The sequence below is a fragment of the Tauraco erythrolophus genome, chromosome 13 (assembly GCF_009769465.1).
Source record: "Tauraco erythrolophus isolate bTauEry1 chromosome 13, bTauEry1.pri, whole genome shotgun sequence".
Classification (NCBI taxonomy): Eukaryota; Metazoa; Chordata; class Aves; order Musophagiformes; family Musophagidae; genus Tauraco; species Tauraco erythrolophus.
Window position 1 is genome coordinate 19,809,974 of NC_141477.1, and position 26,463 is coordinate 19,836,436.

Genomic DNA, 26,463 nt, shown 5'->3' on the forward strand with positions numbered 1-26,463 from the left:
TATTATCTCCACATGCCCATTTTTAAAAAGAAATGATAGAATTAACAGGAAATAAAGATTATTCCTTATTCATATTAAGCCTGACTCCAACACTGGTAATCAGATTGACTGTTAAATAGCTCCACAAATACTTTTCTTGTACTCAGTGGAAGTACTTACGTAGGCAAATACTACTGGGCCATGGTAAAAGAGAGAACTCGAGCTTCTCTGATTCAAAGGTTTATTATTAACAAAACTTTCACTTGCTCAAACCCACAAAATGGTTTCAACTGAACCGTCACACCACTAGTCGGAGAAAGGCACATGTGATAAAGAAGCAGAATGAAAAAGCTTATTGACGTGTTGAGACACAGCTGATAAGGAAAACAAAAACCCACTTAAAAAAAAAACAGTTGAGTTTTAGTTGAAGTCAGAAGCAGCGTCTGGTCTCTTTTCTCTCCCAGCGTCAAGAAGATGTTTGCAACGATGCTGAAGATATTTCCAGTTCTAGCCATCCTGACAGGTAAGAATAACAAACTGATTGAAATGCACTGGAATAAGGGAACTTGGTGAAATAAGAGAGCAGGTGAACCTGCCTGGCAAACTAGGAGAACATTCAAGATTTATTTCAGGATGGAATGAAAATCATGGCTATAATGCTAAGCTGAGTCCCACCTGCCAAAAGGGCTTCCTTTTGGAAGGAAGGAAATCCTTTCCTCCAAGGATTTTGTGGAAATCAGCAAGCTGACCACTGAGTGGTAAGAGTTTTTTTGCGCAAGAACAGAATTTTAGCTTTGGTATACGAATGCTTTGCTCTAAAGCCAGGAAGAGGCAAAGAGCTCTCACGTAGAGCGTTAAGGTCTTTCAAGTGTTTCAGAGTTAGGTTTTCTCATGTTTGGCTTTTGTCTCTCCTTGATAATAGCCCTGGGACAATAGCTGCCTCAGTCCCACCCCCACTAAAAAATTTTGGGGATGCTTAGCTTTAAGCATGCAAATAATCTTTTGGATTTCCCTAAAGTTAAGTGAAGACGTAATACTTTGTGCAATCTAGGAATTATATGGTATATTAACGATTACATATTATTCATGTTTCAAGGACATTTTGTTGTGCTAAGGTTTATTTTTAATATATACAGAAGCAGACATTTTAAGTTTAATGTTTCACGGAGATGAACGGCCTCTGTATCCACTACAGAAAATGGAAGTTAGTTTCCATATTTTCTTTTCAAGATAGAATTATCTGGTTTGGATGCCAGAGAAATATTTTAAACAGTCGCTCTTGGTGTTTCCAATTCTCTCTCTCATACACATAAACCCCACAGGTTTTTGCCTTAGAAATGAAAAATAATTCAGTATTAATACCAGTACTTTTCAAAACAACGTCCTCTAATTTTAAAGTTCCGGATTTAAGACCAGCAGTATGTCCATACTGATGGGTGCCACTGACTGGAGGCTTCTGTAGTAACTAGGAATTGATCAGGAAACTTGAGTTTACTTCAAGAGTGTTAAAAAATGCACAGGACTTCAGTGAAAAAGGACGATTCCCAATTAACTGCAATGACTTTCTCTGTTGTAAGGAAGTGGTCTTACTGTAATATTGATGAGTAAAAGATATAGATCAACTGTTTTTAACAAGTTATGGTCCTATTCACAGTAGCTTTTTTCACTGAGTTACCTCTTACTCGTGCTTTTTTTTTTTTTCATTTAAACCAAAAGGCCTGTATGAATGAAATGGGATTACGAGTTCAAAACCGTAAACAGTGAACTAAATGCAAAGCCAAACTCCCATTAACTTTCATGATGAGGGAACAGGCTCTGCGGGTCCACTTTGCTCCATTTTCAGTCAAAAGCTCCATCTTACAATTAGTGATGGCTTTAAACAGCCTCACTGGACAACGGAATTTTGGTAGGTTTTGGCTTTATATTTTTACGAGAGCGAAGCCTATTTCAATTAAATGTATTTCTTCAAAATACACAGCGTCATGGAAACTAGAACACTTTATGGAGTCATTTCTGTGAAAAGTAATTTCTTCTGGAAAAGCTTACAACAGCCAGGCTCTGTGGCACTCGTGACTCCAAAAACAGAGAATGATAAAGGAAATATGTGGAGCAGATGACTGGAAAATGGATCTTTTCAGTAGAACGACATTGTGTTGAAAGACCATAGCTTGAATCCTGCAAAGAGCAGAAAATAAATACATGTAAACCTGGAAGTATTATTGTGGCAAAAAACTGTCATCCTCCAGCCAACTCTAATTCTTAAAGCTGAGAACAGTGAACTGAGGTATCTAAAATAATATTACATGGCTTTTCTATTAGATCTCAGTAAGGATTAATCTATTGTGAACTCACAGGACTTGCAGCCAGCACTGGGATCTCCTCTTTCCCCAAGGCAGGTTTGACACATTTAGGTCAGTCTCCAGCCACTCCTGTGAGCCAGTCTTCACATATAATGTAAATCTTGCTCTATTTTAAACTTGCTAGTTCTCATCCTAGCCACCACCAACATGGAAAGTAAATCATTCCCTTTATCCTTGCAGTGAGCTTTTACTATTGAAGCCATCAAACAAGGAAAACAGACCCCGAAGAGTTGAGACTCTAGGTTTGGATAGGTTTGCATATTGTAGCAACTAATGAATCTGCAACATTCACATGGTTAAAAATGTCAAAATGAGTTGTATTTGTTTTTTAAACAATGTTTTCTCTCATACGGCTGATAATTTGAGCAAAATACTCTTTTGGTATTACTGGAGGTTCTGCTTAAACTCTCAAAAGCAGCACCCGAACATAAGATGCACAGATATTTCATCTAGAAGAGTATTTTGTGCCTCTATCATTCAATAAGCCCACGTGAAAATTATTATTATTACAACATAAAGTTCTCACCTTACCTGTTTTGCACCGAAAGCTCCAAAAGACTTATGTTTTCCATCACATTCAAAACAAATATATTCTCCTTCAGAATCTTTACACGGGAGCTTTAAAACTGGACTCAGTGATCTAGCAAAACCCTGAAATTCAGACTTATTTTTCTGACAGCTCTCGCTTTGTTGCCTTATGTCACCATTGCTAGCAACCTACATGGAGGACAGAAACAGATAAATACTACAGTATGTAGTACGGTGCTCGATTCCTTTCATTAATATGGCTGTGTAGCCGAGACCGATCGAAACATTATGGAAAAGAACTCGTAAGTTATGTTTGCTCCCTTTCTGCTTTGAGCACAACAAATTCCGGATTTCTGACAACCCACATAACAAAAGCAGTTCCAAAAAGCTTAGTTTGACTTTTACAGTGTTAAAGCATTGGAAAAGAACAGCTTCTGTATGTAAGCCCTAAGAAACCTACAAAAATGCGAAGTAATTAGCAAAAGGAAAGCAGAGTGAGGCTGCTGGGCTCCAGCCTGGGGGAACCCGACAGTGCCACTGAGTCGATCAGAACCTAAGAATGTGAGAAGAGACCACGCTGTAGGAGATGGTGATCGGTGGTAAGGAAGACCAGACATCTAGAGGAATAACTGCAAAAAAAAAAGGGCAAGAAGGGTGTGAATGGGAGTGCAAGGTGCAGGAGAGCACTGCGAGTTCGGTTTAGCCACAGGCTCTTAGAGAGAAGACAAGTCTCGGCAAGTGAGACCTTTTTAGGAACTCTGCCTTTTCAGAATATGCTTTGTTGTAAGGACACAGGTATGCTGGTGGATTTATTTGCTTGTTAGTTTTTACTCACTCCTAGCTTGTTACCACTAAAATTTCCACACACAGCCCAAGGGAAACTGTCCTGAAAAGGAGAATGACTAGACATGTCCGACGGGTTTCTTTGATAACGCAGGGAGCAAGGCACTCCCGCACGGCTCCCACGGTTGGCCCTGGCTGATCTCTTCTCACCACACTTACTGCCCACAGGCCACGTCAGCGCCGTTGTGGTGACCGTCCCTGAGAAGACCGTGAATGTCACTACAGGTGGAAATGCAACCCTCCTCTGTACATACACAAGTTCAGGATCGCTGGGAAATTTCTTTATTCAGTGGAGCTTCTACAGTGCCAAAGAGAGCCAACTTCATACTGTAAGATATTTATTTATTTATTATTAATATCAAGTTATATTTAAGATATCCTTAAGTCCTCAAAGAATCTTGTTGTATTTGATGGTGTTATCCTCACTACAGACCAGGGGAGGCAGGTAATGTTGATGTTCCCACTCTAAAGACAAGGGACAGGGTGCAATGAAATTTAGGGGCAGATGCACAAAGTTATCAAGGCTCCCAGTTCCTACTGGCATGCCCAAACTCCTTTGGAAGCTTAAGAGAAGGTACAAAAGGGATTCAGATGCTCAAGCGACTTGCTCCAAGTTGCACGGGAAGTGTGAAGTGGAGCAAAGACCAGGTGTCCGAAACTCACAGAAGTGCTCCAGCCCCTGGGCCAGCTCCCTTTTCTCTTGTCTGGCAGATATTTCCTGCCATTGTGAAGGCTGCTTTCCTGGTGAGACGCCCTTGCCTATGACAATGTGTCTCCCAATTAAGGGTCAAACAAGAGCTCCTTGACTCAGCCGCTATTGTTGCCATGGGGTGGCTCAGTAAGAGGAGCGGTGCACAACAATAGGCTATCAGCTCAAAGTAAGCAGTGAGTATTTTGGCAGGGCTCTGTAGAAATTTGTCATAGCAGGAAATCTGCCACAGCAAACTTGTGTTAGTATTTTGCGGCATCCCACGGGTGTCTTTGTGGTAGCAGAACAATTACAGATCAAAGGCAAATGCTCCTTGCCCTTCCTGAGATCCCGAGAGGCAGCAGAGCCAAATAGTATCTCCCTGCTGGGGTGTAACAAGACTGCGTGGTAGGTTGGAGTATCAGCACAGAGACAGCACAAGGTGAAGGACACCAAGTACTAGACAGCTACGTGCAGCAACCACTGCCTGAACCTCACATGTGGCTGTAAAGTCACGGAATCGTAGAATCATAGAACAGTTTGGATTGGAAGGGACCTTAAAGATCATCTAGTTCCAGCCCCCCTGCCATGCCCTATTTGTTGCTGAAAGAGGTGCAAGCAACCTTGAGTTGTCTCTGGATGAGAAGACACCCATGGGCACTAGCAGCCTGGAGCCTGCACAGAAGCTGAAGCAGCAGTTGGTGCAAATGCAGCTCTTCTCTTTACAGAGCAGGTATTGTAGTAGCCACAAGTGCTGACACTTGCCAGAGACTCGCCACTGAGCTGGCCCTTCTCTAAGCACCACACAGTTCAGTGCAGCCTGGTCTGCCTGGAAGGAGCCAGGGATGGGATGCTGAAGTTCCTATACATACTCACACTACTGCCCAGACTTCGAAAGCTATCCATTAATCTTATTTTTTGGTGGGGAAATGAACCCATGAATCTCACTCCCAGTATAACATGCAGGGTACATGTTCCCACCAACTCAGTCCTGACAGGTGCTGAGCAATCAGCAACACCTTCCTTTACAAGAAGAAATGCTGATTAGAAGTGTTACTGCATCCTTGAAGATGACTGTGATTTTTGTTCCATGCCCTGGTGTCGGGCTTGTGCCTGTTAGATAATCAGTCCCTTTTCTCTCCTGTTGTTTTTATCCTGCTGCTAACATTTTTTTTTTCTAAAAGTTCAATCTTCCTGCCTGGTGTTACACCTGAGAGTTGATGTAAAGAGATCTGAGTTAGAAGAGTGTCACAGTCCACACCGATGATATTATCGTGTTCACCAATTTCCCAGTAGTATTATGTTAGGAGATTTGCCATTGCTGATAGAGTTATACCTTCTATTTGGTTTATCAATTAGAGCAGAATTAGACTGTCTATAATAGCAGAATGTAGAGTATGTAACATATTTGGCATTGAATGGCAAGAACCAGTATGCAAGAAATAGCAATTTAAGGTGAGACAGAACTGCTCACCCTCCTGCAGTGTATCGTAGCCACAGATAAAGGCTGTATCAGTGCTAAGTACAAACACCGGGCCCATCCCAAATTCTGACTCTAGCTGAATGTTAGACTGACACATGCACACCTTGCCTGACTAATTGTGTGAATAGTTGTTACTCATCATTTGCTTTTTCAAGTCAAAACTACTTTATTAAATGAAGAATTATTCACGAAAGGGTGGCAGCCGCAGGTTTCCTAAGTTGTATACAGTACAATGTATTATAATTTTGATCCAGTACGTTACATCAGAAATTTTCATCACTTGTTCAGGTGGGAAGTACAGCACTGAGATAAGATCAAGCCCATCTTCTCCAGATTTGGTTACAGTCTCTCTGTTCTACTTGCGTCAAATTTTCCATATTGCAAGACAATAACTGCAATACATTTTCTGGCCACAACCAAGAGAAATAAGCACATTGCAGTTACAAGTATTTTAGAGGGAGAATCCAGCAATTTCAAGAGATCCAGGCGGGGACAACCATTTGTGAACTATGACCAACGATGAGAAAACACCCCCTGAGGATTATAATCATAAAATACTGTGGGTGGTTCAGAATATAGTCAGCAAGAACTAACTGATGTGAGGCTACCACATGCCAGGGAAACCTCATGGATCAATCCCTTCAGCACTAGCTCCCGACTTCTGCAGCTCCTGCTGTGGGCAATGGGAAAGCCGTGCTGGTAAGGACTGTCAGAAACACTACTGGGAAAAATGGCATCTGGTTTTGTCCCATTCTGAAACTAATTTCACGGTAAATTCGCTTTCACACCACAACACACACGCATTTGTAATGGATGATTTGCATTTTCATTAAATAAAGTCGGTTCAATCTGGAAAGGCCATGGGTTAGTGACTAATCCCGTTCTCCTTGAACAGCAAGGCAAAATTCCCTTTTGCTGCAGCACCAGTTATCCTTGGCTCGCGTGCCCAGCGAGGCTGGGACAATACCCCTTGCTCCTCTGAGCCTGCTGATGTGCCTGGAGGGTGCGTGTGTGTGAGGAGCTGCAGCACTTTTTAAAATGCTTTTAGCAACCCATTTAGTCCTGTGTTGCTGGACCTTGTATCCCTTTACCACAGCGTGGCGATCCCTTACCGTTTTGAACCTATTCACAACAGAATTCATCATGTTCATGCAAACTCTGGGAAGAAAGGACTGTGACTGCTTGTGGGAAATACGGTTTAAGACATATCTGAACATGAAATCGGATTTTCAACCTCCCTCTGAACCCACGGCAATACGAAGTTGATGTTTCTATTTCAGGCTGGTGACTTTCCTGAGTTTCAGAAAGGACAGAGTGCCTGAAAGCACGCATGTTTTCCTCCTACAAGTTTAAATAAAAAATAATCTCTCTTTCTACAAACCTGGCTTTGCCCCGGTTGCTTGGCACGTAGCTGGAGTTAAGTTTCACATTTTGTTCCAAGTAGGAAATACATGCATGGCAATGGAGGAGATTGCCAGCTTTGGCTTTCATTGTTTAGATTAAAGAATACTAAAATACAAGTCAAAAATATATTTAATATGCTGGTAAGATGACAAAACCAACTGAATTGAACAAACTGGCACCATACCTTACTGAATACCAGAACAGTAGCTTAGATTTTAAGTGAGATAAAATTATTTAATTTTATGAGATATTTAGATTCGTCTAAAATGCCAACAATAAACAAACAAACAAACAAATACACACTTTCTTATAAATAGCATATATTTTCCCTGAAAAAGTTTGTGGAAAATTCTGGCTCCATTCCAAATTTCCCATTTTTTTCAGCAACTAAACGGATAACATTTTCAAATTCCAGTTTTTAAAGCTGAAAATTTCTGCCAAATATTTTGAAGACAGGAGACTTCCTGTTAAAAAAAAAAAATTGCAGAAAATACATCTTCTTATCCCACCTGCTCCAATGTAAAATATTCCTGACATCTTACTAAATGCTAGATGTCTTGATGACCATGTTATTCACATGGGTAGTGAGATTCAGCAGAGAGGATGTTCTCCGTAACAAATATGGAGGAGGGAATATTGATTTTAATAAATAATGTGTATTTACATAATTGAGAATATGGCTCTTTGTCCCTACAGTGGCAGCAAATAATAGAGCAAACTGTAGAACGTTAGAATTAATTAAGGCAAATGTACATCATTAAGATGCCTTTGGCTTGAAGCATTAATCATAGAATCATAGAATGGCATGGGCTGGAATGAACGTGAGCTTTAAATCACTAGATTTTAGGACAATATATAACAAGTACAGAGGCCATAGGTACCCTTTTTAAAAAGAATGTCAGTATTTTACACCAGCACTTAACGTTATAGATTTTGCACTGCTTTGAGATACGTACGCTCAGGTACAGCCCTGTCTGGAGTGAAATCAATAGGATCAGGATCAGGACCAGCACCAGTGTTAATGCCCCAGAGTATTCAGCAATGGATTTTACCTTGCTTCAAGGTGAGGCAGTGCTGTTCACCAGTTCACAGCCCTGATGCAGATCCGTCTCCCAGCACTGGCTTTGTGAAGCTGGCTGGTGTCTTTTGCTGTTTGTTCTGGTGTTTCCATATCCTGCTCTGCGTTGCCCACCTTACACAATGCTGGTGCAGGTGCTCGACAGTTAAAAGCCGTGGCAGTTACACCGGCGAGGATGAAATACCGCAGACAGGCTGTTCACAGACCGTGGGATGAGAAGGGAGGCAGCGAACAGCCGAACGGCAGGTGTTGGCAGCGCTGCTTTGAAGACACTGCAGCTATATATAGTGGGCAAATACAGATCTTTTTACTAATTGGAGCCTAAATCTGCTCTTTTCCTGAGAAGTTTCTCCAGTGGAAGTTATTCCCCTCATTTGAACTAAATGATGTAAATATCAACTCAAGGAAAATAGGATGCCATACGTATTTTTAACTTTTTCTTCTTGCCATTTACTCCTTAGCAACATATCTTTTTAATGACGAATTCATTTAAATAATAACTCCCAGCCAAGGTTCTTGAGAACTTTCCAATCCTGAACTATCCTCTATTTTACATATGGAAGAACTAAGGGAAATGCTGCGTATTCAGCTGACCCAGTGTACCCGAGTACGCCGCAGCCTGCCCTGGGTCATAAGGAAAAGCCTCAGCTCCTGCTGGGATCTACATCCGTGCTTCGTTTCGTGCTCTGAGTCACTCGGCTGGCCTCCCTGTGAAGCACCTAAGTAAATGTTTGAAAGACTGAAGCCTGCTGTTGACTCTGCACAGGCGAGGCTACAGCCTTGCAAAGCTAAATACAACTCCTGGACTTAACCAGGGCCACACCTTGAGCCTCCGGCCCAGGCCACTCACAGTTAAAGTGAGTGAAATTCTCAGAGACACTGGGTGGCTAGCCAAGATATGGCCAGGGCAGAACTCTTGATTGAAATTTTAAACTCACTAGATGAGTAAAGGTGATGAATGACTATTACTTCTAAGAGAAACTGAATCATTGACAGACTTCTCATGAAAATGTTCTCTAAAAAAAATGCAAGCTTGAAATATTTGCCAACAGTGACATTGATACTGGTTTGGTAAAACTACTGATGGGCAATTGAGAAGGAAAGAGCGTTAGCAGCATGTAACAGCATGTAACAGCAAGAATATCTTCCATTTATTTTATATATTGTCTTTCATCCTGCCAGAGCCCTGTATTTTTCTCATATCTGTACTACCGAGAAAGTATCTTTTAGTGGATATAGGCAAGGAGAGTTTCACTTACTGCAAACCATTCAGCAGAGGAGGATGCCACTGTTCTCTTACGAGAAGTCTAGTCGTGTCCTTACACCCAGCCCTGCAGGCCTGATGAGCCACCCTGCAACATCTTCACAGGAGTGAGCATGCTTGTGTATTGTTGTTCGGGTCCAGGGGACAGGGTGGCGGAGCCCAAGGAATCATAGAATCATAGAATCATAGAATGGTTAGGGCTGGAAGGGACCTTCAAAGGTCATCTAGTCCAACCCCCCTGCAACAAACAGGGATATCTACAACTAGATCAGGTTGCTCAGGGCCTTGTCCAACCTGGCCTTGAACGTCTCCAGGGATGGAGCATCCACCACCTCTCTGGGCAACCTGTTCCAGTGTTCTACCACTCTCATAGTAAAAAATTTTTTCCTAATATCCAACCTGAACCTACCTCCCTCTATTTTAAAACCATTACCCCTTGTCCTATCATAACTGGCCCTCCTGAACAGCCTCTCCCCATCTTTCCTGTAGGCCCCCTTGAGGTACTGGAAGACCGCTATAAGGTCACCCCGGAGCCTCCTCTTCTCCAGGCTGAACAGCCCCAACTCTTTCAGCCTGTCCTCATAGGAAAGGTGCTCCAGCCCTCTTATCATCTTCGTGGCCCTCCTCTGGACCCTCTCCAACTGGTCCATGTCCTTCTTATGTTGGGGGCTCCAGAACTGGACGCAGTACTCCAAGTGAGGTCTCACAAGGGCAGAGTAGAGGGGGAGAATCACCTCCCTCGACCTGCTGGCCACACTCCTCTTGATGCAGCCCAGGACGCGGTTGGCCTTCTGGGCCGCAAGAGCACATTGCCGGCTCATATTGAGCTTCTCGTCCACCAGTACTCCCAAGTCCTTCTCCTCAGGGCTGCTCTCGATCCAATCACCACCCAGTCTGTATTTATGCCTGGGATTGCCACGACCCAGATGTAGGACCTTGCATTTGGCCTGGTTAAACTTCATGAGGTTGGTACGGGCCCACCTCTCCAGCCTGTCAAGGTCCCTCTGGATGGCATCCCTCCCTTCCAGCGTGTCAACGGCACCACACAGCTTGGTGTCATCGGCGAACTTGCTGAGGGTGCACTCCATGCCACTGTCCACATCACCGACAAAGATGTTGAAGAGGGTCGGGCCCAACACGGACCCCTGAGGGACGCCACTCGTGACCGGTCTCCACTTGGACATTGAGCCGTTGACCACTACTCTCTGAGTGCGGCCATTGAGCCAATTCCTTATCCACCGAGTGGTCCATCCATCAAACCCATGACTCTCTAATTTAGAGAGAAGAATGTCGTGTGGGACAGTGTCAAAAGCTTTGCACAAGTCCAGGTAGATGACATCCATTGGTCGACCCTTGTCCACCGATGCTGTCACCCCATCGTAAAAGGCCACCAAGTTGGTCAGGCACGATCTGCCTTTGGTGAAGCCATGTTGGCTGTCACCCACCACCTCCTTGCTCTCCATGTGCCTTAGCATGGTTCCCAGGAGAATCTGCTCCATGACCTTGCCAGGCACAGAGGTGAGGCTGACCGGTCTGTAGTTGCCCGGGTCCTCCTTGTTCCCCTTTTTAAAAATGGGGGTTATGTTCCCTCTCTTCCAGTCATCGGGGACCTCGCCAGACCGCCACGACTTCTCGAATACAATAGCCAGTGGCTTGGCAACTTCATCCGCCAGTTCCTTCAGGACCCGCGGATGGATCTCATCAGGTCCCATGGACTTGTGCACCTTCAAGTTCCTCAGATGTTCTCGAACCTGGTCTTCAAGTACAGTGGGCGGTGGTTCATCCTCACAGTCCCTGCTAGTTCTTTCCACAGCTTGGGTGGTAAGACAAGAGGCTTTACCATTGAAGACTGAGGCAAAAAATTCATTAAGTACCTCAGCCTTCTCTATGTCCCGGGTAACCAGAGCACCAGTATCCTTCCGGAGGGGGCCTACATTCTCTTTGGACTTCCTTTTGTCCCCTACATACCTATAGAAGCATTTCTTGTTGCTTTTTATATCCCTTGCCAAATTCAATTCCTTCAGGGCTTTAGCCTTCCTCACTTGATCCCTGGTCACTCTTACAGCTTCTCTGTATTCCTCCCAGGCTATCTGTCTCCGCTTCCACCCTCTGTAGGCTAACCTCTTCATTTTCAGTTGGTCCAGGAGCTCCTTGCTCATCCACGCTGGCCTCCTGGTCTTTTTGCCCGACTTGTTCTTCGTCGGGATGCACCTCTGCTGAGCTTGGAGAAGGTGCTCCTTGAATGTAGACCAACTTTCCTGGGCCCCTTGTCCCTCCAGGGCCACCTCCCACGGCACTTTGCCCATCAGGTGCTTCAAGAGGCCGAAGTCCGCCTTCTTGAAGTCTAGGGTACAGAGCTTGCTGAATGGTTTCCTTGCTGCCCCATGGATCTTGAACTCCACTGTGTCGTGGTCACTGCAGCCAAGGCTGTCCTTAAGTTTCACCTCACCCACCAGTCCCTCCCTGTTGGTGAGCACAAGGTCGAGCATGGCACCCCTCCTTGTCGGCTCCTCTATCACCTGCAGGAGGAAGTTGTCATCCACGCATTCCAGGAACCTCCTGGACTGCCTGTGCCCTGCTGTATTGTCTCTCCAACAGATGTCAGGGTGGTTGAAGTCCCCCATGAGGACCAGGGCTTGTGACCGCGAGGCTGCTCCTATCTGGCTATAAAGCGCCTCATCTGCTCTGTCCTCCTGGCCAGGTGGCCTGTAACAGACCCCTACCGTAACATCCCCTATCCGTCTCCGTCCTCTAATCTTGACCCATAAGCTCTCTGTCAGCTCCTCCTCCGACCCCAGGCGAAGCTCCACGCATTCCAGCCGGTTGCTGACATAGAGAGCGACACCCCCTCCTCGTCTCCCCTTCCTGTCCTTTCTAAAAAGCTTATACCCCTCCATGTTGACACTCCAGTCATAGGAGTCGTCCCACCACGTCTCCGTGATGCCAATAAGGTCGTAGCCCTGCTCATGTGCACGCATCTCCAGCTCATCCTGTTTATTTCCCATGCTGCGTGCGTTGGTGTACATACACTTCAGCTGGGCCTCCGACAAAGCCGACTCGCTGGCTGGAGCGACAGGGGTTCTCTTGGACGGCAGTGTAAGTTCGTTTGAACATACCTGCGATCCTTCCCCAGCCTCTGGACCCTCAGTGCTGGCACTGGTGCCATGCTGACAGCGGTATGAATCTGACTTCTTGGCTGGAGCGGCTGGAATTCCCTTCTTCTGTTCTACGGGTACTTCCAGCATATCTTTATCATTCTTGATATTCCCCCCCTCCCCCTTCAAATCTAGTTTAAAGCCCTGCCAATGAGCCCTGCTAGCTTTTGAGCTAAGACCCTGGTTCCCCTCTGAGAAGGGCATGTTCCATCCGGTACCATCAGACCTGGTTCAGGGAAAGCCTCCCCATGATCAAAGAAACCAAATTTCCGTCGGTGGCACCAGCCTCTGAGCCATCTGTTAATCAAATCTGATTTTCTGTTCCTCTCTATGTTCTTTCCTGCCACTAAAGGGATTGAAGAAAACACTACCTGGGCTCCTGACCCTTCGACCAATCGTCCCAATGCCCTAAGGAAGGAAGGAGACGGAAGAAGAGCAATTCAAGAGCAAATGTGACTGCCCCTTTCACCCTGAAACCCCAAATTCAGATTACCAGCAGTGTCAATGCCAGCAGAACTCTGCTGCCCAGCACAACGCAAGGTATAGGCACAGGCACTGGGCGACAACGTGAGAGCCAGGGGCCGGCCAGCCCTGTAAGTGTGGGGTTCCCGTTAACACTGTTGAAAGAAAAAATTCCTCCCCATGTAGTATGAGTAGTTCCCGAGACCCCATCACACACTTTCAGCCACAGACAACCGAGATCATGTGCTGCAGAGGCTGTCAGTGCTGCAAGGGACACTGGCCTGGGAGCAGAGCCGTCCGTTCCAGCCCACGGGCAAAGATGAACCTGTGGGCAAAGCATCTCCTGAAGCAGTACAGGAAAACTTCCTGGAAAAGCCTCGCTGACACATGAGCACTTCTTTTTGCCTAGAGGTGATTTTTTAAAATTGAGTCTTATCTAGCACTTAGATGGCTGAGCAGGCACTTACAAGGAATAGCTGCATGGAAAGAAGAGGCAACACCTCTGATGCAGAGGAATGGAGATGCTGTTGTCATGTCATTGCAGTCCGAGTGACTCCCTGGATGTCAGTGGGATTGCTGTGGACTGCCTGAGGTTATCTCTGCTACTGGGGTGACAGTCTGCAGAGAGAAGATAAAATTAACTGATAGACTGAAGCAGACGATAGTAAGAACATACAGGAAAGTGGAGACAAGTGGAAAATGATCAGGTTGTAACTGATGTGTTTGGAGAAAACATTAGACTTCAATCTTAGTTTGCCTAATTTTAGGTAAAACTTAGAAATAAGATTCGATTGCATCTCACTGTTGACAAGGCTTGAGACATCTTCTGCAAAACCCACAGAACACGAGGCACCCTGCCCTTGTGAACAGCACTGATGGCATTGATGGGGAGTTGTGTGGAGAAGAGGCTCTTTGATTTTGGGGGAACATTTAAAATCTCATTTGACTCTCAGACCAGCACATTTTTACTCAAATACAGCGTTCCCCGTGTCACGATATTCTGAGTATGGATGAAAAGTCAGTCAGTCATTGTCAAAAGATGGTGTATGTGACAGATGCAAGGGGAAGATGTAGCTGGAGATACAAGGTAAGAAAAAAATCCCCACAATCTTACGGGCCAAAAAAGAGCCAAATAGCTTTTACTAGATTTATGCTACTGTGAGACTTGTAATCATGTTCTGCATTAAGATCTTAAAACCAGCCCATGACTGAGATAAGCTGAATCAGAGGCATCATTCAGAATTTTTAACTTGCCTTATTTTTTTATTGCATTTTTCCGTATCAAAATTACTTTGGATGTAGCTGTTGGTTTTTTTCCCACAGCTATTTTAGGTGGCTGAACTAGCACCTTCAGGAATATTCTACCCAAAGGGTATCTGAAGGGCATGTTCACACGCCAAGAGCCTCTGGGCTGAATGTGAGCAGGTCTGGATAGCCCAAATCTGGAGCTACATATTTACATAGCAAACAAAAATCATCCTGGATCTCTTTTCTAGAATGCAACAACATTTTGAGATGCGAGGGATACAGAGGGGCACTGAGCTGCCCACTGAACTGGCTTCCTCTCAGCTGTCAGCTCAACACCCCCACCATAATCCATTCCAATCTCTCTTTGACTGCAGTGGCATTCCTGTCTCACCATGAAGTACAGGGTACAACCCCGTGTAAATATCTAATACTAACTGCTCAAGAGCAGTTACACCAAATGCACTGAGAAAACATGTTTGTGCTTGATGCACTATAGAAATTATTCACTAATAGTTCAGCCACAAAAATGATACTGTGAGAACACAGAAGAGCTGCTCTTCAAAAGTATTTTGCACTGGTTAAAGCTGCCGAATGATTAATCCTCTAAAGGCTTCTGACTCCATCCCTTTCTTCTTCCACCAATGCACAATTGTGACAAGACGCTTCTAGTCATTATTAACATCCTCAATTATCCATGCAAAAATCCCAGTAACGCAGGACATAATACCCTCACTACAGTCTGGCAGATCAGAGTTCTGACAAAAATGTGTGAAAAGAAGCTGTGGATGAAAAAAGACATTTGGGGCCAGACTCAGTCGCATGACACACGTCAAAGAAGCCAATGCTTGCACAAGCATTTGCTTTCTTATCTAGCCGAGTCCAGAATCTGAGCCTTGGGCTTTAATTAACACTTTGCATGTGCAGCATTTGTTCTCTAATTAGATGGTAAGATGCTTAAGGGAGTGTTGAACACTTTTTTCCCTTGTTGTTATTTTATAAATTCTGTCTGTACTCAGAATTCAAAAAGAGATGATGATCTTAAACCACTGAAGTTGTTAATATCCTCCTTTGCATTTATGGGTGAGAAAAAGACTTCAACAGTTCTTTTTCTAGTAGCTTGAGAAAACGTCAAACAGAAAATGATAAAACGACCCAATGCCAAGGCCCCCTGCATGCCTGAGCTGTAGAGCTCTCCAGGCAGAGACTGTGAATCAGATGCTGAATACATCAGCGCGGAGAAACGTCATCCAACAGGATGCTATAGCTTTGCATCTGCTGGTGGGGGAAAGTGAGAAGGGGCTGGGGGGAGGAAGGACAGGTACTGGAAAGGAAGTCATGTCCTCAAATTGCCCCCCCAGTCAGGAAATTAAGACTACTGTGGAGATTAAGTGGGACATTTTGTAACACATCTTCAAGTACATCTCATCTTACAGTTTTGATATCCAGATGTGCTATGCATGTACAGCAATGTGATGCAACAACATCAGGAGACGGCGGGGTGAGAGGACTATTGACCTGGAAATTGTGAATAAGTCCATCCAAAGACTTTTGAAAGATACATATTTTTTCAAATTCTAGTATGTGTTTGTTCTGCCCCAAGAAGAGAGGAAGCAGATGGAGGCATGTTTCTTCTAATTAACTGCCTGCTTTTTCACACACACCCTCCACTCCCTAAGGAAGAAGACCTTTCTATAGGAGTTGTATTAAAAAACCTTGTAGGTGGGTTCCTCGCTCTCTGTCAAACATCTGGCAGCCTTTGAAAATCCTCAACTCAGCATCAGTTTTGACACCTGCTTCCTCTTCAGGCAAATCATAGAATCACAGAACGGTTTGGGTTGGAAGGGACCTCAAAGATCATCTAGTTCCAACCCCCCTGCCATGGGCAGGGACACCCTCCACTACAGCAGGTTGCCCAAAGCCTCATCCAATCTGGCCTTAAACACTTCCAGGGATGAGGCATCTACAACTTCTTTGGGCAAATACTTTCCTTACTGTCATACTAGACAAGAAGTAGCCTTCCCATAAGTCAGGCTAAAGGAGAAAGGAAGGACATATGTGATTTCATTTACCAGATCCTTCAGAACAGGGGACACAAACTGTCTTTTCTCCAGCATCTGGAGTTCATTGAGATTACCAAGATTTTCTTCCAAATGAGTATGATCATTCCCAATTCTCTGTTTATAACCCAGCTCCCTCCCAAACCAGTACACAAATAATTGATTCAACTGCCTTGGAAGTCTAGGAGCCCAAATCCTTTTCGAGGTTGCAGCAGAAACTGTGGCTGTGGAAATGCCGAGTAACTACACCACGGCCTCCGAGAGCCGAGAAGGACGGCTGCAGGCACGAGCGGCTTTAGGCACTGCCTGGTTCACAGCCTGAATAACCAAGCTGCAATCCTTTCTAAGATCAGCGAGATGTTTTCTGGGCAACTTAGCTGTTTTGCAGAAACTGTTTTTTTTTTTCAGATTGTAGAGTTATTAGGGACAACATTTTTAGGAGTGATGATCTCCGCTCTTTTCTGTCAGTTGTTTGATTAGTCATCCCTGGCAGCTGCTCCCATGAAATGTGAAAAGGCACCATTACATAAAAACTTGCACGAGCAAACTAGCTGGTAATGAAGAGCAGCGACCATTACTGCATCCTCAATATTGTTTTTACACTGGTAAATCATCAGCTTCACTAGAGCTGCTCATGAGTTGCTTGAGGACAAAAAAGCTTATTTTTTTCAAGAGAAGCACAGCAGATTTCTTTCTCTTTTTTTTTTTACATTCAAGATGCTGCACTTTAAATATATTTATCACATCAAATTAAAAAGGCTTCCAAGGAAAAGTCTACCATTGACTAAATTTACAGTTTTCCCATATGGACATTTTAGGGACATTTTAGGTAAAATGGAAAGAAATGTCAATGAGATGTGTGTCTGTAGGAGGGAACATTAGCTGTCAGTTGCCCAAAAATAAAGTCTTCTATGTCTTCAACAGAAAACATTTTTTTTTTTACTTTCAAAACGGAACAGAAACATTTTGGCAAAGATTTTCATTTCAGCTTTTTGAAAGGCACACACATGAGCTTTTCAAGGACAGCATAAAACCACTTTGAGCAAGGGTTTAAATACCCATTTTGAGCGTATTGTTTAAAACGGGCTATGAATTCACAGCCATTAACTGAAACATGTTCCTCTTAAATGAAACTTCCTGTGTACACAATCCAGTCATACCTCTGGGACAAGATATACGCTCAGTAATTAATCACAACATTACTCAGCCTTTTAGGTGTTTACCACCATCCTTCAGGCAAGAAAGCCCCGAGCTAGTGAGATAAGCATCATAAAGGAGCAGAAGAACAGAGAACAGGCAGCAGCCTGCAGAGGAACCGAATGCATTTCCTTAAGATGTTTCACTGCCTTTATGTCCGTAGTTGAAAAAAAAAAACACCCAGAAAGATTCTGTTGAAATCCATGACGAGAACAAATACTCTCTGCTGTGTTGACATCTGCCTCAGATTTAACCGTGTACACAAAATATTTTCTCTCTGTGCATTCGAGCAGGAAGAGAGAACACAGGATTAATTTTTCAGTGTATCGTATGAGGGCTTAGATACGTAGATCACCCTGACTTCAGATCAAATACACCGAGAAGCACTTGCTCCTCTATAATGTCTACTGACATGTCCTAGGTGCATTTAGGACGCGTAGCGCCAGTCCTATTTCCCAGGAACATATGCTATAGCTAAGCCAGCACTCAGTGGCAGCTTCTGCTGCTGTCCACTCTCACATAAATCCCAGACCACTCTGAGGTAGAATGAGCAGAATTCAGCTCTGTTTTTCAGTGGGCTATAATGGGCCTGTCTCTCCTCTCATGCTGCTGCAAGTCACACATTACTTCATTTAAGACATTGTACAACTTAATTTCACATTAGTGTGAAGAGCTGATGGAAGCTCCTTCCCTACTCTACTCAAACAGATGCAATTGATGGAGAGGACATGCCAATCCAGCCCATCGCTGCTGAGATCTGTATAGGAACATCAGCCTAAGAGGAGCCTGAAGTCACAAATCACAGTTCTTGTAACTTCAGACTCCTACAAGGAACAGTGTATAACACTCTGGTTTTGCTTATACTCCAATAAATGTAGAATGAGACAAGTGTGGCCAGTGTGGGTTTGTAATTACATGAAGATCAGCTTTTTGATGAGCAATTTGCTTAAACCAAACTCCATATTTTGAACACTCTCCTTCCTTGGGGAATATGAGGTTGTGCATCCAGACTCTGGTTTTGCAGTAGAGGTTCATCTCTAGACATTCGCAAAGCATAAAATCAGTTTTAAAACTGATGGTGTTGCATGTAAACAATGGAAACTGGAGAGCCTATCTAGCTGTTCAGCAGACTTTCTAACCCAGTCTGCCACTGGGCTAACACTGGACCTCTTACGCTTCCTCACTGCAACACCAGTTTTCTATATGTTGACAATGTAGCAGTGTAGTTTTGGTATCCAGAGCCCTGCATCAATTGTACCTGGTGTTTGTAATCCTGGGGCAGGGAGAGATAAAGTTTGGCTGGAAAGCAGGCAAAATTGCACTTGAGACGGGGCCGAGCTGCAGTACCGGAGCTGCTGGTGCTGTGCTCTCTGGGTTCTGACCTTCATTTCAAAGCCTTATCGTTGCATAAACCAGCTGTGTTCTGGCAGTTTTGGGGTGTAGCTTGCCTTAAGCTAATAAGGGCTTTCAGATAACATTGCTTAAAGACTTCAGTCAACATCGTATCAGGGTGGATAAATAGAATTAAGAATAAATATTCTTAATTCAAAATGCAATCAGTTGATCTGCAGAGTAGAGCAAATTATACTTTTTGCCTGGGGACCTGCAGCTTCCCTAAAGGCAGGGAACTTTGACCAGAAGGAAATTTTGATACTAGTCAAGTGTGAATGGCGTTTTACAGGAGATTGTGGAGCTTTTTCCTACAAGCATTTTCCAGCTATTCTCATTAAAAAACATCCTGTCAGTCCAACTTCAATAAATACATTTATACACTTGTTAATTCTGGAATACTGCCAGTAGGAACGATGTTAGATCTATTTGGGTCCCAACCTGGAACTCTACATGGTTACCTCTCACCAGTTTAAAAAAATGACTGAGTATGCTGGAACTGTTCACTTTCCCTAGACAATGGAGTTTGTGCATGTAGACACTGGGGAACACACTGCCTATCCCAAATACTATCACTTTTACACAACGCTATCATTAACATCTGAGAAAAATAATTAACATTCCATAGTTCTCCATATTAGCTTTGTTCTTTCAGATCTTGGTTTCACAGCAGAACTAGACTGGACAGAGAGCATGTGCTCCTGGAGAACTGTTGTATTTACCCTAGAGCAGATGAGATACTGCAGCTCCTCCAGAGACTCAAGGCCCAAGCCCCAGACTACCAACCAGGCTCCTCAATGAACACAGTTCTACCTCTCCTTTCAGTCCACAGACAACAGGTTTGGGTCTATAAGCTTCTGAGGCCAATTCTACTCCCACAGTGCTGTTAAGTACAATTGATGCTACTGAAGTCAGTGAGATCAGTCGATGTGAAACAGCACATTTTTATTTGGGAGGAAATGCTGCATTCCTTGGAGATGTTTACCCTTACTATGTCTATAATTCTGCAAAATTTTTTTTACTGTTTAGTAAAAGGGGAACTTCTTGATCCCAATAGGTGCCCCTCCAAGCACTGAGGCCAACAGCTATTCTTTACTTCCACCTATGGTATAAACTCAAAAAAACAGGATAGTCCCTGACACTGTCACTGACCCTGATTACTTAAACAAGGCAAACAGCATGGTTGCTCTAATTGCATGTGTGATGATTCTGCTGATGTTCTCGTACTGCATTTTTATTGCTTTCAAATTTACTGCCAACAGATCAGGTGCCTTATTTGCTCAGACCTGTGTCTTGTGGATTCATTTCAGTTCTCTGTTTGCTACCTTCTGTATTCGGAAAGCTCTGCAGCCATCCACTTCTTGCAATGACAGGTCCATTCTTGTCACAATCTTTTACTGAGATGCTTATTAATAATATCAGTGCTTCGATTAGTACCACTATTCATTGTGCATGACAGCATTTTTTCACAGAATTGCTATATGATTGTCAATGGTCTCACCTTTGTTTTCGCAAATGCATCAGTCTGTGGCTGGAGTATCCACAAAGAACTAGCTACTGTTCACTTACACAATTAAAAAATCCCATTTCTGAAAAGCTTGTCTTTTAAGAACCACTAGAAATATATATTCAATCGTCCCACATTTGCCTCTCTGCTTTCTCAGGAGAGGGGGCAAGAAAGGGGGTGACATTGCTTGCCTTAATCAGAAATCAACTACATTCCAATTATGAGTACTAAACAAAGCAGCAGGAAGATCTCTTGTTATTAAACTAACAATTGACTCTTTATCACAGATCTATTATTATTCAGGAGGCCAGTCTTACTCCTACGGAGAGTTTAAGGACAGAATAACAGCTGCAACAGGTCCAGGGAACGCATCAATAACCATCTCCAACATGCAGCCCTCAGACACTGGCTCCTACACCTGTGAAGTTTTCAGCCCACAGGGTGACGATGGACAGAGTCAAAAATCAGTGATTGTCAACGTGCTGGGTAAGCGTCTTTCCTCTCTATTGCTGCATTGTCGTTTTCTTCCCTTATTACAAAACACTGAATTCACGGCTCAGAATACGTAGGACCAGAGGGAAGAAGAGAACTGTGATAAACAAGGCCCACGAGGCAGAGAAAGGGCTCACTGATGCGCTGGCACAGATTTTTGCCAAGGGCTTTGGAGGCAGGCAGAGCCGGGGGTGCCCTCCAGCTTCCAGACAAAGCAGACCGGACACCGCTCCGCAGCTACCCTTGCTCGATGGACAGTAAAATCTCTTTCTCCCATGAGCAGCCTTCAGGTTCACTGTGTGCTCTCAAAGAGCTCCCTAATGTAACCAGGTAAGCAGGTAGCTGGAATTACCCAACTTCACTACATTTTTCATGTTGGAAAACAAAGAGATACTAACTGCATTTAAAATAAAAAGCCCTTTTAGCTGCAAGTGACAAGTTCTCTCTGAAGCCATTACTTTTAGGATAATCCAGTCCCAGCAAAGACCAAAAGTTTATTAATTTTACCTAACGTTGGTCATGGTGACTCACGTAAATCTAGAGAGAGGCAGCAGTACAGCCCAAGGGTTCTGGCTCAACACTATTCCCAGAAACTCTAGAAACTTAGTATGTGTTGGATGGGAGTAGCACAAAGTCTGTTTTGGATGGAAGAAAGCAATAGTTCAACCATGAAAGGCAGGACAGAAAGGATGAAAAGCAGTGGAATGAGATATTTTACTTCCTAATAAGATGAAAGTTTGTACTAACCTCATCTAATCATTGCTTTTGTATTGAGAATTCATAGCTGGTCAGGTGCAAATCAAAGTCATATGAGAATGTGATTCCAACATCATTTGCCTATCTGCCTGGGATAAGAAAAAGACATATGTAAACTCAGTCCCTGAAAAATCAAAGTACTACTGCTAATTCTCATCTAAAATTCCACAAACAAATAGTAAATCTAGGAGCAGCTGAGCAAGAGATTGTACTTTTCACGTGAAAATTAAGGAAGATTAATGCACATAAAATTGGGCTGTGTTCATCACATACAGTACTCTAAAGAACCACAACAGCATATCTATAGGTAGGAAATGAGAAATAATAGGTGTAAATGAAGACAGAATCTTCTCCCGTGTGCAAAGTGAGGAATTGCTGTCGAAACAGATATATTTTTAACAGAACTGTAGTTGATTTATTTCCTCCACAACTGCAATATACTGAAGAATCAGGCCTTGGTCCTCTCTTTTTATGTGGAAAAGCTCCTGCTGTGTCCCTAAAGAAAATGATGCCACTATGTGGCAGAATGGTGTATGACGAATAGTGACTGGCCCATTATAATTAAAATAATCGTTAGTCTTCATCTCAACACCTCCATAATAATATTTCATATGCAAATGGAAGGAAATATAATAAAAATGTATCCTAGGCTATGTATATATATTTAATATCACTCAAATCTTTACGGGAGAGCTTTTGATCAGATTCATAAACAAGACTCTGCTCTCGAATGGAAATCTGTAGGATCTTTACCTACAACAGCCCAGTACCAGAACTCGAGGTGGATGCTTGCAGCCCTGGGTATGTACTCACCACGTGTCTGTTCTCCTCGTTGTTATTTTACAGTCAAACCGTCAAAACCTTTCTGCAAAATAGAAGGAACGCCTGAAAAGGGCCATCTAATCTACCTCTTATGCAAATGTGAAGAAGGACTGCCTCACCCCACCTACCACTGGTACAAAGTAGATGACAATACCCTCAAGCCCGTGACTGAACAACTTAGTACGTAACTACAGGACTACCATACCATGGTCAAGATCTGGAATTCCATAGCACCAGACATTTCAAACACTGTGTATCACATAGGGTAGTTAAAACTTATACTCCTGACGGTCAACGTCACAAAATCATAGTTTTATTTATTCAAATCGACTGATAGCTGTCACAAACAGGATGTTTTTTCTGTTTTAATAAAAGTTGTATAGCGTGGTAAAGTCTTGTCTATGCCACTGCTTTAAATTGTTAAAATGGGAGAAATGTTTATGTCTTTACATCTTCCTTCCCTTGGAATTCTGAGTGAACTTACACTCAGAGTAAGTTAAGTCAATTAGCCATTCAGGTGCTAAGACCTCCATCCTGAAAATCTTCAGTACCTTTTCCATTTTCACTTGTAAAGTTACACTAACAACAGCATCAATGCAGGGAAAACACCAGACAGATAAGACTGATTTGCTGAGTAGGGGCCTAACTTCTCATGTTCTAACGTACTCCTGCAGAATCCACTGTAGTCATTTTCAAGGAAGAGAAATGGGGGTTTTTATTTAAATAATATAAAAAGCCCCAAATGAATGAATAATCTGAGAACCCTGTTTCTGATATCTTAATAGCTTTCAGTATTACCAACTAGAGGAAACAGTTTGCCTCTCCAGTATACAAACAGTAATCTATACCTGCTCTCTGTTTGCCGCAGATACAAACACTGGCATTCTTTACATTGGCAATCTCACCACCTTCGAAACTGGGTATTACCGGTGCGTAGCCAGCAATGTCCTGGGGAACAGTACCTGTGAGCTTGACCTAACTGCAAAGCGTAAGTTTAATGTGTGTAATCACCTATTCCATGTATGACACACACAGTTTGCAGGAAAATGCTGTAACGACTTTAAAGCATGTATTTCTTTCAAGTAAGAACAGAACAGGCTTTGCAGAGCTCTGGCGTTTTCATCCAGACACATCCAGGATTTACACTGACCTAGACAACATCTCCAGCTTTGTTTCCCACTGGGAGCAGGAGCTGAACCTGGCTCTGACTGCAGAGTCTTTACTGAGAACTGACATAGAGTTTAGAGAAATTTCTTCCAGACAATAGTCCCACTGAGGTCCCCCTGCCCCAGTATTTACAGCCATCACTGAAATGTGATAGCCCAAGGACTAGAGCACTGTAGATGTGACTACTAGCTAAAAATACTGCAGTCATGGAAAATCCTGACAGCCCTCAAGCAGTGATAAACCTTACCCTGACAGTTCTCAAGCAGTAGTCAACCACATCTGCATGCAGATTTTTCACATAACCAGTAACATTTAGCAAGAGCCAAGCGTATGTTGTACAACCAGACACGAGAAAGGTCCTCGAAGCGGTCACTCCATCACTCAGTGGTCTGAAAATCGCAGGTCAGAGCTAGAAGCTGTACTGAATTGGGAATAGAAGGTTTTAGGGGCTCACAAATGATCAGAGCATACATTTTATATCTCAGCTGAAAGACAGAGATAAAGGCAACCTGAGTTTCAGAATTTGTTTGCAGGGACTGAAGAACAAGGGCTTTCAGTCTAACATTTCCCTTAGCCAGGCATAAACATGGAGTTTGTTGAGGCAGGGAGCTAACCAACAAGAAAGGCGGCAGCAAAGGTCATAAAAGCACAGTTCTCTCTTTCCTAGAAAATGTTTGGCTTCCCTTCTGGAAATACAGCTGTCAGATAGTTTTTAATTCTTTGAATCCAAAGAAGAATTGGATTCTTTGAATCCAAAGAGCCTTCTTTCTGCTAAAGGCTCCTCCACTAAATTTCCATGGGATTTTGCTATAATAATATTTTTTAAAGTCAAGTAATCTTTTTTTCTTTCCAGATTCAGATGGTGCTATTGTTGCTGGAGCATTAATTGGAGCAATTCTGGCAGCTGTTATCATTTGCATTGTCGTCTGGGTCTTAACCAAGAAGGCAAAGAATAAGAAGTCATCGAGTAATGAGATGCAGTAAGAGTTTCTGTTTGTTTCACTTTAAGACAACTATTTCTGCAAAGCACTGCTGGTAATCCAGAACTAAAGCAAAATGTAATTACTCTAAACATTTTTGGAAGGGTAAATAATACAGGTTTTGAGAAAACTTCCAGAGTGAGAATATTTGCTTTTGTGTGACTTTTAAGCTCTTGTAACAGAGGTTGCTATTACTCCCTTCCCTATGTTTTCAGGCAGCTACCACTTAGCAGTACCTAAAATAGTAAATTCTTTCTAAACAACCCAAACTAGAAGTGGCAAGTTAGAAAAACAGTTTTCAATGTTTAAAAGTTGATGGTGACTGTTAATGGCAGATGCAGGAAGTAAAAAAAGGAATAGCAGCCAAGGGCTGCCTCAGCAAATTTACTGCGATTGTACGTTACTGGATGTAAACACAGAGAGCTGAGTTCAGTGCTATTTGAAATTCCAGGACACACGCTTGAGATGCTCTAAGGCATCTCCAAGGGCAGGAGACACAAGGCTTAGGCAACAGAATGGAGCCCAGAATGTCCATTTTAATCCTGCTCTGGAAGTTTTTGTTGCTCATTTTCCCCTTAAATTGCCAAATCTTCAGAAGAGGGATCATCTCGTATGCTATACAGACTGCATTTAGCCCCACGATGTTAAATGCTAAACGAATACATGCAGCTGAGGCCAAAAAAAATATCATGTCATCTGGACACTTCCCTGGAGCACAGGTCTAAGACTTCCTGAGATGGAATTCTGCTAATCCAGACCCATGGCCAGTCACTCTCGCACCTGATTTCTGCTTTCGATTGATGTAGTGTTAACACCTGAATTTGTGTTCGGAACCTAATAAATCTTACTACATGGAATTCATCCACTAGCATCTGATATTTTTTACATGTGAAAGTGCTTAAGTATCGGGAGTTGGTTTATTATTGGTTTGATAAGATAAATGGAATTCATACTACAAATATTTTTCTAGATTTCAGCTTTTTCATGGCTCTTTTCTGCCTGCACTCTGTTTTTTATGCACTTGAGTGGGACACTACATCTGCATGGAATTTCTCAGAAAGCTCACACCAAGGGGTGTGTTTTGCTACTCTTTCTCAGACACTGTTTGCCAAAACTCAGTTTCCCTTTCTGCTTTCCTGACCTAGCAATTTAAACATACTAAAATCCATTTTTTTTCTAATGGGCTCACTTAAACAAGGTGCTCTTGGAACTGTCGTAATAATATGCGGGTTACTGTTTAGACAACAAAACTACAATTCTTTTGAAAGACTCTAGTGTAGAAGGGGTTTCAACGTGTGAAATCACAATCCTCATCCTGTCTTCCTGCAGAGAAATGGCTCAAAAACAATCCAATGCAGAGTATGTTCAGGTACCTAATGAAGAAAACATTCCTGCGACCACAGTTCCATCAAGCAACGCGACAAACGAATACTCTAGTGTTGAAGAAACGGCAGCCTCTGGAACACCCGACAATGATGAGAAGCGAGAAGCAGAAAAAGAAGAAATAGCCTAGAGTTTTAATACAGTTTCCCTTGTCAGCTTTGGACCCCTTCCTACAAAAATTGTTGTCATTGAATTAACATAGAAGCGTGACTAAAACTTAT

At 43.1% G+C, this 26,463-nt stretch overlaps 1 protein-coding gene across 1 annotated transcript; it reads left to right on the forward strand.

Moving 5' to 3' along the window:
• The first annotated feature begins 453 nt into the window (after positions 1 to 453).
• Positions 454 to 26,372, forward strand: VSIG1 (V-set and immunoglobulin domain containing 1). The gene is made up of 8 exons (XM_086619773.1): positions 454 to 502; positions 3,879 to 4,039; positions 14,224 to 14,331; positions 20,930 to 21,128; positions 22,737 to 22,892; positions 23,581 to 23,700; positions 24,733 to 24,859; positions 26,189 to 26,372. Exons 1-8 carry the CDS (start codon positions 454 to 456, stop codon positions 26,370 to 26,372), a joined length of 1,104 nt encoding a protein of 367 aa, XP_086475899.1.
• The last annotated feature ends 91 nt before the right edge of the window (positions 26,373 to 26,463 follow it).

Bases quoted from the DNA above. Each gene is read 5' to 3' on its own strand.
- VSIG1 (XM_086619773.1), top strand. From the start codon at position 454: ATGTTTGCAACGATGCTGAAGATATTTCCAGTTCTAGCCATCCTGACA. The intron at 23,701-24,732 runs GTAAGTTTAATG...TTTTCTTTCCAG, and splicing joins GCTTGACCTAACTGCAAAGC to ATTCAGATGGTGCTATTGTT. The intron at 24,860-26,188 runs GTAAGAGTTTCT...GTCTTCCTGCAG, and splicing joins TCATCGAGTAATGAGATGCA to AGAAATGGCTCAAAAACAAT.